This window comes from Mastigoproctus giganteus, chromosome 1, assembly GCF_048544385.1.
Source record: "Mastigoproctus giganteus isolate SK-2022 chromosome 1, ASM4854438v1, whole genome shotgun sequence".
Classification (NCBI taxonomy): domain Eukaryota; kingdom Metazoa; phylum Arthropoda; class Arachnida; order Uropygi; family Thelyphonidae; genus Mastigoproctus; species Mastigoproctus giganteus.
In genome coordinates, this window is record NC_143575.1 from 71403229 (window position 1) to 71420851 (window position 17623).

Here is a 17623-nt window from a genome sequence, read left to right on the forward strand (position 1 = left end):
ACTTCCTCTCTTTGCAACTTGACTTTCTCCAGTCCAACTTGCCTAACAATAAGATAATTTTCCTTGGTGATTTTAATGTTCACAACTCTAGTTGGCTTCCATTTTCTAGTCACACAGACCCACCTGGTCGAGATTCTGAGGCTTTTGCAATTACTAATGACCTCGCACAGCTTGTTCATTTACCTACAAGGATACCGGACAATCCTAACCATACAGCCAACACGCTTGATCTTTTTCTCACAAACAATCTTTCTAAGTACATGGTCGAAGTGAATGGTCCTCTAGGCACCTCAGATCACAACTTGGTGATTGTCTCTTCTTTTATTGAAAAAGCTTTTATCTCATGGCTATTCCCAACCTCACATTGTGTGGCATTACAAGAATGCAAAATGAGATGACCTGCGAGATTTCATTTCTTCTTTTCCTTGGTCAGATTACTGTTTCAAAACTTCTGATGTAAACGTGTGCTTAGATCGTGCCAGTGAAATTATTCTTGTAGGAATGGAATCCTTTATTCCACACTCCACTTTAAAATCTCGTCCTGTAGCTAAATCTTGGTTTTCCAATAAATGTGCTAATTCTGTTCAAGAGAAGAACGTTGCATATCATACTTGGCTTGTTTCCAATTCTTTAGTTTCATTTTCTGCCTACTTCAAAGCTCACAACAATTGTAAAGCAGTTATTAATCAGTCTAAAGAACAGGGCTAAGTGTAGAAAACTTGCTTCTTGCCCTAATGGTAACCGAGCATTCCGGTCTCTTGCCAAAGCTATTGGCCGCAACTTTTGCCCATCTCTGTCAAAATCATTTGGTTCTGTTGTCACTTCAGCTAAGGATAAAGCTGACCTGCTAGCATCCCATTTTTCTTCCAACTCTTATTAATTATCTTGGTGAAACAAATCCTACCATTCCCAACATGCTTCATTCAATGCCTCGTGTGGTCTTCCATCAAAAGGATGTCAGAAGGATTTTGACGAATCTTGATGCTAAGAAAGCTCCAGGTCCTGATGGTATTTCTCCGCTTGTTCTCAAAACCTGTGCTCCTGAACTTACTCTTGTTCTTTGCCGCTTTTTTTCACTTTCTTATTCCAAAGGTGTTTTTCCTTCTGCTTGGAAATTTGCTCATACCAGCCAGTTCCTAAAAAGGGTGAGAAATCCCTCCCATCCAGTTATCGTTCCATTGCAGTTACTTCTACTCTTTCTAAAGTAATGGAGAAATCAATTAACCGGCAACTCTTAAACTACTTAGAAACCTTCTGTCTGTGATCAATGATCGCCAATATGGATTCCGTCAGTGTCGATCCACTGGTGATATTCTGGCTTATGTTACGCATTTATGGACAAATTCAGTGGTGATAGACTGCAAAAGTATATTAAAAGCCTTCACTGGAAAATTTGAAAGCAATTTAATGAGAAATAATTTCATGATATGCAAGAATTAGTTGAAATCAATGATTCTCTCACCAAGAATGATCTTAAGAATTATTTAGGTCATTTGTGTTCTTTAAAAGGTGAAATGAAAAATAGATTTTCAGATTTATTTTCTTTTGAACTGGAGCCACAGATGTTAGTCCTATTGGATACATTGCCGAGTCTGCTAGTGAAGAAATTCAAGAAGAACTCATTAAATTAAAATATAACAAAGAATGGAAATAAAAAAAAACTGGAATGGCTGAGTTGTGAGGATCTAAAAGAAATAAATTTCTTTATCCAACAATATGGTCTGAAATGGCCAAAGTACTGCTTTGTTTTCTGTCTTATATGGTTGAAAGTGGTTTTAGTTCAGTAAATAAAATATTAACAAAGGAAAGAAACAGAATTGACATATGTTCAAGAGGAGACATTAGAATTAAAATTACTAACATCATACTGAACATTGACCTTTTAGCTAAGAAGCATCAGGCCCAGGAATCCCATTGAATAAAAATAAGTATAGTCTTTTCTTGTTTAAAAGTTCCTGGGGGGGGGGAAGCAATTAGGAAAAAATTGACTGAAAAAACTCCTTTAGGGCAATAATTAAAAAAAAAAAGTTGAGAAACACTGGTCTAGAAGAATAGCACTCGTCATGTTGTAGGTGGAAATGGATATTATTCATATTGCAACTGAGTCCTTGTATTGGTGAAATGAAAAAGGTAGTTTTTCTGAAGTTTAGATCTTTTTGCAGATAAGTTTTCTTTTAGTTTGACTATTCATGATGCATTCAGTAGATAAACTAAAAGCGGAGTAGGGGAAATGTTTGAATTAATCAAATTTTTAGATATGGCATACACATAACAAGAATATATCTAGTAGCTGCTTGACATAACTTGGTTGCAACAGTACCCCCACATACATACTACTCAAGCACCCATCAGTCACTAGCTGGCATAGCAGAGGCAGGAAGATTATACACTATCCCATTCAGATGCCTAGAAAGGTATCAATAGGTTTGGTCCAGTGCACTATCTAGAGCAGAGGTTTTCAACCTTTTTTTTAATAACGGCACCCCTAAGTAATTTATTTTATTTTGCGGCGCCCCTACTCAATCTACTCAATTTTCTGTCTGTTAGATCCGATTCTCTCTCTCTCTCTCTGTATATGTGTGTATATATATATAATATTAAAAAAATATATATGTTATATGATAGTTATTACAATAATATAATTATAAAAATTACATTTCATAATACAAATTATATATATACAGTATATAATAATTTTATTCTTTATATAGAGGTACTAAGTAAACATCAATTATAGATCACCACAAAATTAAAAAGGTACTGTACACCTTTTTATAATGAAATAAACATATACATTTAAAAAAATAATAAGTTTAAGTAACTTGAACCCAAATTACGTGGCACCCCTGGAATGTTGTTGCGGCATCCTAAGGTGCCGGGGCACCCTGGTTGAAAACCACTGATCTAGAGGTTGGCCTGTGAAAAGCGTTTTGAGATGTACTCTCTCAAAATGCAAAGTATATTGGATCTTGCCATGATACACATCATAATCTCAAGACGCATCATTCATACTGCATATTGGACAGGGTGTTGCCAGAATTTTATTATGGTGACTAAACATGGGCTTCACTACTTCAGGCCTCTAACTAGCAAAGTGGTGGTATTGCACCTGATGGTGTGAGTCCTACTACCTAATAATAGACAAAAATCAAGCATTTCTACTCTTAACCTGTTTAAAGTCACATTTAGATTGATTAATATTTGTTTCATATCTGTTGTGAGCTTCAGCATAGTCAGAAAATTAAACTGGAGATTTTAATGCAAACAAATTATGATATGCTGCATATCTATTGGAGTTGGAAAATAGCCCTATGATCTGGTGATGTGCAAATGTATTCCCAATTCATAAAGGGGGATAAAAATGAGATGAGTAATTATAGACCTGTTAGCTTAGCATCTATTTGAATGAAAATAATGGAGTCACCGGTTAAACAAGTAATTCAGGACCATCTGCACAGTAATGCAGTTACGCTGCAGTCATAGCATGGATTTGTTAAGGGGTGGTCTTGTCTAGCCAGTCTGATTGATTACTATGATGCAGTGACCAAGGAACTCGATACAAAATATAATTTTGATATCATATACTTGGATATCAGGAAGGCTTTTGATACTCTCACATGAAAGGCTGCTATATAAGCTGGAACAATGTGGCATTAAGGGAAAATTATTATTGCTATCGATAAAGGGATGGTTGAATGGGAGAAGACAGAATGGTTATCAATGGGCACTGCACTTTATGGATTAATTGTTATTAGTGGAGTCCCCCATTGTTGTTTTCAATATTTATTAATGATATTGGTGAAGATATATCAGGCTTAATGTCAACGTTCGCACATGATATAAAGTTTGGCAGGACGGTTAACAACAGTAATCAGGGTGAGCTACTGCAACAAGGTCTAGGAAAATTTTGTCAGTGGACTGAGAAATGGAAGTTGAAGTTTAATATCGTATAAAAACCATTATGGGAATCCTATTGTCTCGAAACTTACTATTACGACATGTTGGACAGACAACTGCTAATATTCTTAAAATCGGACAAATGATAAATTATTATGATTTTCTCTTGTAGAGGATTTGTCTTCTCATTTTGAATTAAATTCTTTAAATCAAAAGATTTTATTTTAAGTCAAATAAAAAATAAAGTATTAAGAAATATTATAGATATTATAGAAATTTTTAGGTCAGGAATTCTCTTAGCTGAGATTTTTAAGTTTTTCAGGAATAATTGCATCCAGATAAGGTATAATTTGAATAGATGGAAATAGTATTGAAAGACTTGCCTAAGAATAATGAACCTTCTAACAGGACAAAGGAATGAAAGCAAGCTTTGAACCTAAATCCATGCATGGCGAATACCTGGAGGTATAAAGGGAGATAAATGCCCAAAGCTTGATGAGACCTTTTTTCTTATACCATCTTCAAAGAGGAAATGAACACGTGTCCGAAGGCCATATTTATGTGGCCCAGGCACGTTCCATTTTATTATTTCAAAAGCCCAGAGGGGGGAGGGGTATTTAAGTCGGCAAAAGGAATATAGAAGGAAAATTCCCACCACCTTGTATTTCACTAATAGTTTGGGAATTTGGAATTTTAGACATTTAGAACATCTTAGAGGGGTTTTTTTTGGAGAAAAGGATATGAAAGTTTCCATTCAGAAATCCAGGTGCAGGACTACCTGTCCCGTTAGTAGAGGTCCTGGACTGGGGAAGGGGGTGTTGTTATGATATAGGATATTTGTTTTAGATCCCACTCCTCAGAAATTATTATAGTTGTATGTTTATTGACATGTTCATTGATCTAACTTTAATTTTGATTGTCTAATATTATGGCGTTTTCAAAGGATGGGTAATGCCTTGTGTCTAAGTGGTGAGCTACTAACTCAAAACTAATTTTTTCTGTCAGGTCTATTTTTTCTTTATTATTTGAAGCTACTTTTAAACTGCTGTTGTTCTTTTTTTGGATTCTTGTATGTAACCATGTTCTCGTGCTGCCACCCTCCCTCCACACACAATCGCAGTCTGATGTGCAAGGAATTGCACAAAACTGTTTGTTTGTTGTTTAAAATCTATTGTTTGTTGAATTTTTGAGATGTGCAAATAGTTTCTTGGAGCTACCAAAGGTTGTTTACTCTTGAATTTTTGAAAAATGTTTAGATCCCCCCAAACTTTTCTAATTATACATCCCACTGAAGAACAACTGATTGGAAAACTATCTCCATTTCTAGTGCAGAAATGCCTAGAAAGCACAATAGCTACTCCCAAAACAGTTTATCGCTTAAGATTAGGAGACCTACTGGTTGAAGTTGCCACTGCTCGACAGTCCGGGCAACTACATAAACTAAAAGGTTTTGGTGGAACCTCTATCACCATTTCACCGCACCTTTCCTTGAACATGTCAAGAGGTGTCATCACCGAATGGGACCTCATCAATTTTTCAGATGAAGAACTTGAACAAGAATTGCGAGACGAAGGTGTGATCAATGTAAAGCACATTCTAAAAAAGAAGGATAATGTATTAGTTCCTACTCGGGACATAATCCTCATATTTGACAATCCGAAACCACCAACAATGATAAAAGCAGGTTACCTTAACTGCCGTGTCAAACCCTACATCCCAAATCCATTATGCTGCTATAAGTGCCAGAAGTTTGGGCACTCACAGACAGCCTGCAGAGGAGCAGCCTGCCTGTGCCGTGTGGCTCCACTGCGTACACTAGTACAAACTGCACAGCCGCAACACAAAACTGTCCTAACTGTAAAGAAGCTCATCCGGCATATTCGAAGGAGTGTCCCCTTTGGAAACGTGAAAAAAAGATACAGCAGTACAAGACCGAACACAATGTAACCTACCAAGAGGCTAAAAAAATCTTTACCAGTTCAGAATACTAACAAGCCAACTTATGCCCAAATAATCAAAAAACACACATCAACTGCTACCCAAACAGAGGAACTATACCACAAAACAAATCACTAGATGAATGGGCAAGGTCAATATTGTCCCCAGTACCAACACACCAAACAAAAAGCAAACAAATCAAAGCTATAAATACTCCAATCAAAGTACAGCCAGATGCCATTCAACAGTATAATTCTACAGTATCTACCACTCCTGATTCAAACCAAATGGACTACATGGATTCAAAAGACAATCCAAACCAAGATGAACAGGTTTTAGAACTGTTCACTGATGAGAAGACGGATACAGGGAAACCTCACTTCCCAAAGAATGGGAAAAGTAAACTTCAGTGATGCAAATCTTCTGTACCTCGAAAACAAATCGAGGGCTCTTGTAAACCCAAATAATGCTTACTTTCTTACAATGGTACTGTAGAGGCTATCGTAATAATCTGGTTGACATCCGTGATCTCCTTTCACAATATGATCCTATTGCTTTCTGTTTACAGGAAACCAATCTAACACCAAATATAATTGTTTCCCTTCGGAAATACATAATACATTGGCAAGATCGTGTTGCACACCATCTGCAAAATCTAGCACATGGAGGGGTAGCGCTGATCATCAACTCCCAGATATCCTCAAAACCAGTCCCATTAAAAACAAACCTTGAGGAACTTGCTGCATGAGTCAACATCAACTTCGATTTAACCATAGTCTCATTATACTTGCCACCTAACCAAAATATAAGCTATGCCAACTTAGAAGAACTAGTGATACAGCTTCCCAAACAGTACTCTATCCTTGGAGACCACAACAGTCACTTTCTGCTGTTTACATAAGTAAAGAAGTCTTTTCTTTGCATTCTTTGCCAGAGACATTTCATAATCAGCTGTAGTTTGCTTAACTTCCCTTGTGACTTCATTGCAGACTAGATTATATCTACTGTTGGCATTTGTATATCATGTAATAAATGAACAAGTTGTGTAAGGTTGTTAGTAATTGCAAAAGTTCCTGCATGCTGACTAGATGTGTCCTCTACCTAGAAACCAAAGGCAGCTCGAGTTGTGAACATTAAAATTGCTATGGAAAATTATCTCACTGTTAGACTGGAGAAAGTCAAGTTTAAGCCAAAGAGTTCTGAGTGGTAAGTGGAGGTAGGAGAATGATTGATGTGACTGATGAATTTGACAAAATGGGGTAAGGAGATCAAAAAGAAGAGATTCCAGATGAGGAATTCTGTGATAAGGAATATGAGAGTGGGAGAAGTAAGCATGGCTTCACATATTGTAAGTGGAAATTATCATCAGATTGGAACTGCGATGTATGTCATGTATATTTGTGAAATGAATGATGAAGTTTTTGTGAATTTTAATCTTTTTCCAGATAAGTTTGTTCTATTAGTACCATGTATAGATTGAGAAAAGTGGGGGAAGGGGAATTAATGAATTAAAAATTTTTTGGGTATGGTTTATACACAACAAGAATATAGCCAACTCCTTGATATAACGTAACCTCAACAGTGCCTCCTGTATACATGCTGTTGAAACTTTGTTCATTTTACCATTCAAAGTAGCTGCAGCGAGATTATACTAGCTAATCTGGATGCCACTTAGGGAGTTGCTGATAGGTTCAGTCTTTTGGATTCTCTAGCAGCTGGACTGCAAAAATCTTTTTAGCATTGTACTCTCAAAATGTATTGCATGATGGATCTTGCCATGATGCCCATCATTACCTTAAAAGACATGCTTATACTGCATAAAAGAAGAGTGTATGGGGAGGGGGATTGCCAGATATTTACTTTTGGGACTAAACATGGACTTGTCACTTCAAGTGTATAAGCAGGAAAGTGTTGGTATTGCAGTAGATTATGAGAATCACCTACCACTTGAGTATTGCCTGGTGACATGGAGGTTTTTCCATCCTCTGTGCGATGTGAATTTTGCATATATGTGAATTTACTGGGTAGTCTCCTCTTGCAGTGTATGTTTCTGATGGTGGGAGTCTTAGTCCCACTATCATGAAGATACCAGCAGAGGTTGATTGGAACCTGAATGTTAGCTTAATGAGCATTTCAGACTTTGTGTAGCAGCCCTAGCTGTTATACCAGGGATAATGCCTGTGGGACTAATTCATGAACATGACAATGTGGTAAATTTTGAAAGTTGTCATTCCTTATATTAGTATGTGCAAATGAACTGCATTTGCAAGTACTGGAGAACTTGCTTATGAATATTGGAAGGTATTCAGCAGTTATTTATTTGAAGTTCGCTCATTTTTGTTTTTAAGCTCCACTGATTGATTCTCTTTTTAATGAATTAGTGTTGTTTATGAGGGCTGTTCAATAAAGAATGATTATAATTTTTTTTTCATAATATACCTTTATTAATCATCCATGTTTTGATGGTTCATTTCAAAGTAGTCCCCATTTGATCAAATGCACTTACACTAATGTTTCTGCCATTTTTCAAAAACATGGGGGAAGCCATTTTTTGACATGCATTTGAGAATCGCTTCCAATGTCTTTGCAACTTCCTCACAGTTCCTTCTTTAATTTTGGAAATAAATGAAAATAAAAAATCACAGGGTACAAGGTCAGGGTTGTAAGGCAGATGAGGAACACATTTGACATTAATGCTGGCTAAGTACTTGACGAGTATGAGCAATGTGAGATCTCACATTGTCGTGATGCATCATGCACTCACCTACATGCAGTTTTGGTTGTGGTCATTTGCGACAAATGTGTGCAGCATAATGCAGTAGTAAGGTCCCGTAATAGTTGTACGAAGTGGCACAACATGCTGGTAAATCATTCCTTGAATTTCAAAAACAGATATGACCATAACCTTTCCTGTAGAAGCCACAGATTTTGCTTTTTTCGGTGTTGGCGATGACACAGACTTCCAAACAGAGCTTTATTGTTTACCCTCTGGGTTGAAATGATGAAGCCATGTCTCATCTGCTGGTATTACTTTGTGCAGAACCTCACCATCATCAGTAACCATCCATTGCAGCTCCTGACAAATCTCCATGGAAACTTGCTGTTGCTCAGGTATGGGTAGTCTTAGAACCCAGAATGCACAAACACATGTCATGCAAATGGTCGTGGAGATTACTGTGCTTGCTTCCCACTGATATTCTCAACATCTCTGTCAGTTTCCTTACTGTTATACGACAACCTTCTCTCACATTTACAGAAGCAGTGTTTATGGTTTCTGTGGTTGACAGCAGTGGTTGGAGCTCCAGGACTGCTGATTTTTATGATTGAATCATGTCTCTCACACTTGTAAGTTGTGATTAATATGCTTCAGCTGCCGTTTTCTTGAGATGGAAACAAAATTTGAGAGAAGCATACTCTTCTTTGCATGTCACGTCCATTGTTACATAGGTGAAACTGAACAGGCACAAACTTGACTGACTACCAATGTCACACCACCTGCTTGAATCAACTGTACAGTTGCTATGTGATGCAGTTTGGTTTGGTCTTAAATTCCACAGGTTAGCTAGAAATAGCAAGCAGTATGGTTGTTCATGAAAAATGATGATCATTGTTTGTTGAACAGCCTTTGTATTATTACTACCTTTCTGTTATTCCTTTGAAATTTAACTAATATTCTTTTATATTACTTTTTTATAGTATGAACTTGTTGCAGAACTTTTTGAAGAAGAAAAATCAAATGCAAAATTAAAACCTGTTGCTCAGATTAGATCAGCAGCTCCATCACTGAAAGGCTCTCAGAAACAACACAAAAAAACTGTAGGCTCACAGGTATGTTTAATAAACTTAATACTTGTATATGACTTCTTTAATCAGATGTAATAATGAGATGCATACCAAAATACTGTGCTGTTTTGACACTGTTTAAAAAAGTTGTTTAATTTTATTATAAGGTTACTTCCTTTCTCTGTACACAGTTGTTGTGCATAATTTTTTCAGTGGTCTGCAGATGCCTTTGTAAAGTCTCTGTACACCACAACCCTTTGATGAGTGTGTATGTGCAGAAGTCATTCAAATGAAAATTGCAAAAGTTAATAATTGTATTTCACAAACAACAAAGAAACTATTAATCCTTAGTGTAGTCCCCAAATACACTTCCTAGTGTTGTCCTGTTGCTTGGATTCCTAGCCTATGTGTCGTTAAACTCAACAACAACAGCTTGGATTCCTTGAAAGTACTACTACTTTTGGTTGGTATTGAAATCATATACGCACTGTTCTCTTGACCTCTTCACCTGATGAGAAATGATGTCTTTTTAATGATCTATCTTTTAGTGGGCCAAAAAAGCATTCATGTGGAGCTAAATCTAGTGAATGTGATGAATGGTATAAGATCTCAAGCTTCGTCTCCTGTCTCTAATTCATTGTAGAATGGGTGGTGTGAGGATGGTTATTAGCATGCAGCTGACACACACCTGAGGATATCAATTGGTTCTGAAACATAATTGGTTCAGAAGCATATTACAGTATTTGTCACTGTTTCATCACCTCTCCAGATGATGATCCGGAATCACTGCTTTATGATCACAGAATGGAATTTTCTACATTTTCTCAGCTGATGTTTGGCTTCTGATCCTTCAGTCAAAAGTGGTACCTGTATGCCATCATTCTGAATTTGTGCATTTACTTTCTGCTGTTTAGTGGTGCACCCAGAATTCATCTCTGATCAATATTTGTTGTATGGTGTCTCCCTTGCACTCCTGCCATTAAAGAATCACATATTAAGTTGCGCCGACCGGGCTAGCCGAGTGGGTAAAGTACCTGCCCGGCAACCCAAAGGTCGCGGGTTCGATTCCCGCCTCGGGCTTGGATCAAAGTACTGCAAAACCTTGGGAGGTGCAATATGGCCACAGAAGCCGATGCGCCAACAACTACCAAATCAAAAAAAAAAAAAAAAAAAATATATTAAGTTGCCCTTCCTTTCATTCTGATGTTAAATGCCAAAGAATCCATTAAGCACATGCTTTTAGAAGGTGCAATTCCTCATTAGTGATAGTTTATACTGAACCAACACTAATCTGACATGATGTGGCAATTTCTTCAGTAATAATGTCTATGGGTTTTCCCACTGCCACTTCTGGTATCTACAACATGATGTGCTTTCTCTGATCAAAAAGAATCCTCAGCACTTTCAGTATTGTCCTTGAACTTATTTGCACACTCATAGACTTACCCTTGATGCCTGCATGCTTCATACTGAGGAAACATTCTATGATAATCAGCAGATCACATGATCTGCTGATTATCATAGAATGTTTATCAAAAATCAGATTGCATATCACATGTCTGCCTTGGTGCATAACTGTAAGGGTGCCATTATCTTGAAAATTAACTGTTTCCAAATAACACGAACATTCAGAATTGCAATAGACTGATCAGTAATCTTACAAGATTGTCATCAGTTTTGTATATTATGCATTTTATGATGATCTTGCAGTTTTAATTTGGATGAAGTTTGTATAGACAGTTTACATGTGTAATTGCAAACTTTGTGGAGTGAGCGTGCACGCACACACGCGCGCGCACACACGCGCGCGCACACACGCGCGCGCACACACACGTGCACGCACACACACACACACACACACACTTCAGTCTGTGGACTGAAAAACAAAGTATATTCATTTTGAAGGTCATTTCAAACAATGTGTTAATATACAAATTGTTTTGAAGTCTTCCAGTAAGTGCTGTCATCTCATCTGTTTCAGGTGATTGTGGTCACAGTTTACAGTAGACAACAGTGTGAAAATTGGCAGGGGAGAAGATTGCACATGCCAATCATTGTTCCAATTTGTGCTTACAAAATCAGAAATTCTCTGGAATTCAAATCCAGAAATGATGAAATAGGATGTTGTTACATAAATAGATGTAGGGGATATTATTGCAACAAAAAAAGAAGTAACAATAAGTTTTTAATGAATTTTTTCAATAAATAAACAGTTCACTTAAATTAATTTACTCTTGAACTATATGAAATAAATAATGCTGAAACTACAGCACATTACATTCTTAGGTAACTACTAATGGTACCATATGGGGAACACTAACAAACTAACCAAATTAATTAATTAAATATATACTTAAAGTGTACCTTCAATGTTATGCCAGAAGACTAGAGAAACCCACCCCTAAATTAATATTGTTTAACTGAACGAAAGCAGTTAACAAAGTAACAAAATAAAACAAAATTGATTAATTGATACAGTTTTGTTCATTTTATTTATGTTTGATTATTTTCCTCAATTAGTTTGATTTCATAAATTTATTTTGGATATTTGCATTTGTTTCAGCTCTGTCAATTCACCATTGGTCTATTCTAAATTAGCATTTCATATGGTTGATTTTTTTAAGTTAGTCTGAAAAGGGTTGGCCATGTTTGATTTTGTCTTTGTTGCAGATAAAGTTAGTTCTTTCAGTTTGTTCTGTTATAGGTTGTATAGCTGCACCGGCAAACATTCAGTTGCTTTTCAGCAGTTCACTATGGAACTGCCAAAAAGCAACTTGACAGGTGTGGGTGCTCCCCCCAAGGAAATCATACCTGTGTTAACCCCTATTCTTTCAATTCTTCATTATATTTTGATTTTAGTTAATTCCTTATTTGGAGTATGCATTTGTCTTTGGAACAGATTTCCAGTCTTCTCATGTAACATAGGCAGCAGCATCTAGCCAACCTCACAGAAGGCTGGGTGGGTAGCTTTCCCAGGATGAAGGTAGGTTTTCAGTATTTAATTACATATTTATTTTGGTTGGTTTGTTAGTCTCTTCTCCCAGTGTGGTAACAATAGTAGTTACCTGAAAATGTGATGTGCTGTAGTTTTAGCATTGTTAATTCCACATGGTTCAAGAGTGATTAATTTAATCGAACTGTTTATTTATTGGTTAAATATACCATATGTTTTCCTTTTCTTTTTTCTATTTGTAGTTAAGAATTTTTTTCATATTTTTTATAAATGTTTTTTAAATTCATTTAATTTTTGACAGTAATTTCATTCTAATTTTGGGCCACCAAGTCAGACTACGTCAAATTAATATTTAAAAGCATTCATGTAAAGTTTCTATTTTTGAAAGTTTTGAAAATTCTATGAAAAAAACTTGTTCCAAGAGACTCACTACCCAGAGTCCTATGCACCTTCTCTGAACACACCCCTGAAAGTGTTAAATAAGTATCTATTTATGGAAAGTTTAAAAGAGGCTATCCCACAAATGTTTTGCTCTGAAAATTAGAGCAATTAGTTGTAGCAATTATGGTTGTACAATCCATTTAGCTGATGAGAGCTCGTGGATTTTGTGTTTCTTTTAAAGGCAAGGATGCAATCCAATGTGACACCTAGGTGAACTGGGTGTTTATCAAAATTAGCTGAATGCCATTACAAAAAATGTTCATTGTCTTGTTGGTATAATTTTTTTTAAGGGTGAACAAGCAGAGTTTTAATATAGTTAGGGAAGGACTCTATGTAGTTGTTTTCCATTAAAGTTATTATTATATTAAAAACCACCCTTATACCACCTGAAAATTAATACTATAGTTTATTAGGCTGTTCACATACAAAATGCTATACATTAATATGACGTTTCAGGTATCTTACTGATACCTGAAATGTCATACTAATGTATAGCATTTTGTATGTGAACAGCCTAATAAACTGTAGTATTAATTTTCATGTGGTATAAGAGTGGTTTTTAATATTATAATGAAACCTTAAGCAGAGTTTTGTTTGGATTTTCTCATCAGGCATTTCTCTGATAGTACTCCCCAATGTTGATTAAGACTTGTGACAAGGTGTTTTCACTGGTCTGAAAATCTTAAGCCTAGGTGATGAGTTAAATCATTGTTATACAAAAACTTCATGTCCTTTGAAAAATGGGCTGGTCATTTTGTAGACATTAAAAAGCAATGGAGCTAGAACACTGCCTTGAGATATACCATTTTTCTGGAGATGCCATCTGCTTCCTTTCCTGGCCAGATCAACAAAGAAGCATTGATTCTCCAAGAGGCAGCGGATTAAACACAACAAGTAGAAGTTCTTGGGAACACTGCAAACCTCGTGCAGAAGTAGACAGTCGAGAGTTCTACGAAAGCAGCCCTGCTGATGAGCTTATCTTCAAAGCCATTCTCAATAAGGTCAGGATCTGCTGGACCTAAACCTTGCCTAGTCAGGAATTAAGATTTTGTTGATTTTGTTGGGGCCTATTAAAGAAAATCTGCTCATAGACTTTGAAGAGACTGCCCAGAAGGGAAATGGGTGTATAACTATTAGCATCATCCAGCATTTTTACAGCTTTAAGGAAAACCACAATCTTTGCATGATTTACTAAGGACTTCTAACCAGGTCAGATCTTTAAAATGGTTAAGGTCCTTAAGCAGTTGTACACCAATGAGCCAAAAAATTATGACCAATGAGTCGTTATGCAAATCAAAGCTACTGCAGGTGAACTATGCCACATGCGTGGGTCTTGACACGGTATAAAAAACACCAGATACCTTGCTTTGTTAATCAGTGTTACTCTTGTTCTTCAGATGGGAAAGATAGCAGACTTAAGCAAGTTTGACAAAGCCCAATTGAAATGGCCAGACAACTGGATCAGAGCATATCTGAAATGGCACGGTTGGTGGGATGCTCACAATCAGCCGTGGTTAGTACCTACCGAAAGTGGTCCGAGGAGGGGGAACCAGGAACTGCCGCGAGGTATTGGACGAACACGACTCATCGATGCTCAAGGTGAGAGAATACTCTCCCGGATGGTACATGGCAACAGCTGGGCGATTGTGGCACAACTTGCTGGTAATTTGAATGCTGTTGATGGGAGTAATGTGTCACAATACACAGTACATCAAACTCTGCTGAAAATGGGGCTGCATAGCCACAGGCCACTCTGAGTGCCCATGCTAACCACGGTTTGCTGGCAACAGCGCCTACAATGGGCACGCTAGCATTGAAACTGGATCTTGAGTGATTGGAAAAAGGTCTGGTCCAATGAATCACGTTTTCTGTTGCACCACATGGATGGCTGGGTACGTGTGTGTCATTTACCTGGGGAAGTGATGGCACCTGGATGCACCGTGGGACGAAAACAAGCCACTGGCAGTGGTGTCATGCTTTGGGCAATGTTCTGCTGGGATACACTGGGTCCAGTCATCCATGTGCTGGGCACCCTGATGTCTACCACCTACCTAAACATAATTGCTGACCAGGTATACCCTTTCATGGTAACGGTCTTCCCCTCTGGCGGTGCCGTCTTTCAGCAGGATAATGCACGATGCCACACTACCTGCATTGTTCAAGACTGGTTGGCAGAACATGAGGAAGATTTCCAGGTATTGTGCTGGCCTCCAGATTCCTCAGACATCAATCCCATTAAGCATCTGTGATTTCTGTTGGAACAGCAACCCCAATCTGCGGCGTCTCTACCATGGACCTAACAGGAGTTAAAGGATCTGCTAGTGACGTGTTGGTACCAGATACTACAAAACACATTTAGAAATCTTGTAGCGTTCATGCCTCGTTGGGTATGAGCTGTTTTGGCTGCATGTGGAGGACCAACATCATATTAGGTAGGTGGGCATAATGTTTTGGATCATCAGTGTATATTGTAAAGTTGTAGGACCCATAATTTGATTTTTAGGCAAAAGTTAAGGATCCATTCATTGTAGATATTGTCTAAATCAGTTACTTTGTCTGTTCTGAGTAATTTAAAGGCCTCATCCAGTTTGGATGAGGCGATATTTTGTCTAAACTTGGAGGTTTCTTTTAGAGGTGTACAGTGTACTGTACAAGGGTGTTTAGCATTAGTAGAGGCATATAATGTAATAAAGCAAGCTTATACAGCATCAGTAAAAATAAAAAACTCCCCCTCCTAAATGTTTGTCCAGTTCTTCCTTGAATTATTTAAGTTATCAACTTCCACAATGACAGATGGAAGTTTGTTCCAGCAATCAACCACCTGCTGGCTGAAGGCAAATTTTCGCACATCTATTCTACAACCATCTTTCCTCGATTTGAATTTATTTTCCCCTCTCAGGTGCGTAATCTAAGCAAGAGGAAGAATCCCATCAAAATCTTTCCTGAAATCCAAGTATATGATATCAAAATAATTTTTTTCATCCAGTTCCTTTGTGACCACATCATAGTATCCAATCAAATTGGTCAGACAAAACTTCCCCTCTGAATTATTACTGCATGACATTACAATGCATCTTTAACCAGCAACTCCATTATTTTCCCCAGAACATAAGTTAAATTAACAGGTCTGTAATTACTCTTGTTACCCTTTGATCCCCTTTCTGAATTGGGGATACATTTGCACATCTCCACTCAGTGGGGACCTCCCCTGAATCCAAGGATGCTCCCATTATTATGCTAAAGGTTTGCTTGCTTCCTTTGTCACCTCCTTTAATATAATTGGATGGATCCCAACCACCCCAGGTGCCTTTCTTATGTTTAACTTCAACAATTTCTCCTCCAACTTGCTCTCAGTTTTTCAAAATCATTTAGCTCTCTGTTAAGAGTTTCTTGTGTTCTCTATATTGTTACCTCCAATGATTTGTGATTGAACTGGAGTATAAACAGAAAATCATTATTTTTAACATATCAATAAATAATTTTTAAATACAATCATATGTACTTATGCTGAATATGTTTAGTATATGTTGTTAGGTTTTAATAGGCATACTGGCATCTCCCATTGTTGTTAATGCAATTGTTGCTTACAGCGAAAAGAACTATGGTATCCGGTTTAGTATGGACAAAGTTATTGTTATAAAAAAAAAATCACCTAACCAACCCACTGTCATTTACATAATATTGTATTGCCTTTTTCTGCATGCAATCATTACTTGTGTTTAGGTAACAGGACTCCTGCTTTCAAAAAAGACTGTCTTGCTTTTTATCCTGACGAGGTTGACAACCAAATTGTAGTAAAAATGGTAGAAAGTCACGTGATAGGTACCCACCTCTCTATTTAATTTTTTTTTGGAATTTTTTTTCTATCCTGTGGATAACATTGAATATTCATTTCCAGTAGGTCCCAAACATGCTCAATTGAATTGAGATTGGGTGAGTTGAGCAGTCACAGTAGGATGGAGAATATATTTTCATGTTTCTAAAACCAGTTAGCAATGTGCCTTGCATTACAGCATGGCATGTTGTCTTGTTGATAGACACCAGATTGTCTGGATTCACTGTCACTATGAAGGAGTGTACTTAGTTGGTGATGATAGAAAGGTAGGTATTCCCATCACGCCATTGATTAAAGGTGATCAGAGGACCCAGAGCATGTCACAAAGCATTTCCTAAACCATAATACCACTGCCTGCCAAATGCCAGCAGAGTTTCCAGATGCCATGACTTTTTGTTGCCTTCTCCGAATGCGGATGTGCTCATCAACATAAAGTTGGAAACAAGATTCATTAGACCAGGCAGTGGATTTCCATATGTCAGTAGTAGTAGTGGCATGTGATGCAAGAAAGCAAGTGTATGAGCTTATGCAGCATCAGCCAAAAAAAAAAAAAAATCACACCACTCCCTCCAAATGCTGGTCCAGTTCCTCCTTAAATTTATTCAACCTATCAACTTCCACAACAGATGGAAGTTTGTTCCAGCAATTAACCACCCGCTGGCTAAAGGCAAATTTCTGCACATCTATTCTACATCTGTCTTTTCTTAATTTGAATTTATGCCCCCTTAGGTTCTTAATTTGAATTTATGCTCCCTTAATCTGAACAAGTGGAAGGA

At 37.2% G+C, this 17623-nt stretch overlaps 1 protein-coding gene across 3 annotated transcripts in view; it reads left to right on the forward strand.

Annotated features, from left to right (window-relative positions):
* didum (dilute class unconventional myosin) overlaps positions 1-17623 on the forward strand; it is an 814019-nt gene that overhangs the window by 345363 nt on the left and 451033 nt on the right. For all 3 annotated transcript variants that reach the window (XM_090373351.1, XM_090373360.1, XM_090373369.1), the window contains exon 15: positions 9532-9663. In XM_090373351.1, coding sequence (XP_090229477.1) covers positions 9532-9663 — 132 coding nt within the window. The remainder of the gene's footprint in view (positions 1-9531; positions 9664-17623) is intronic.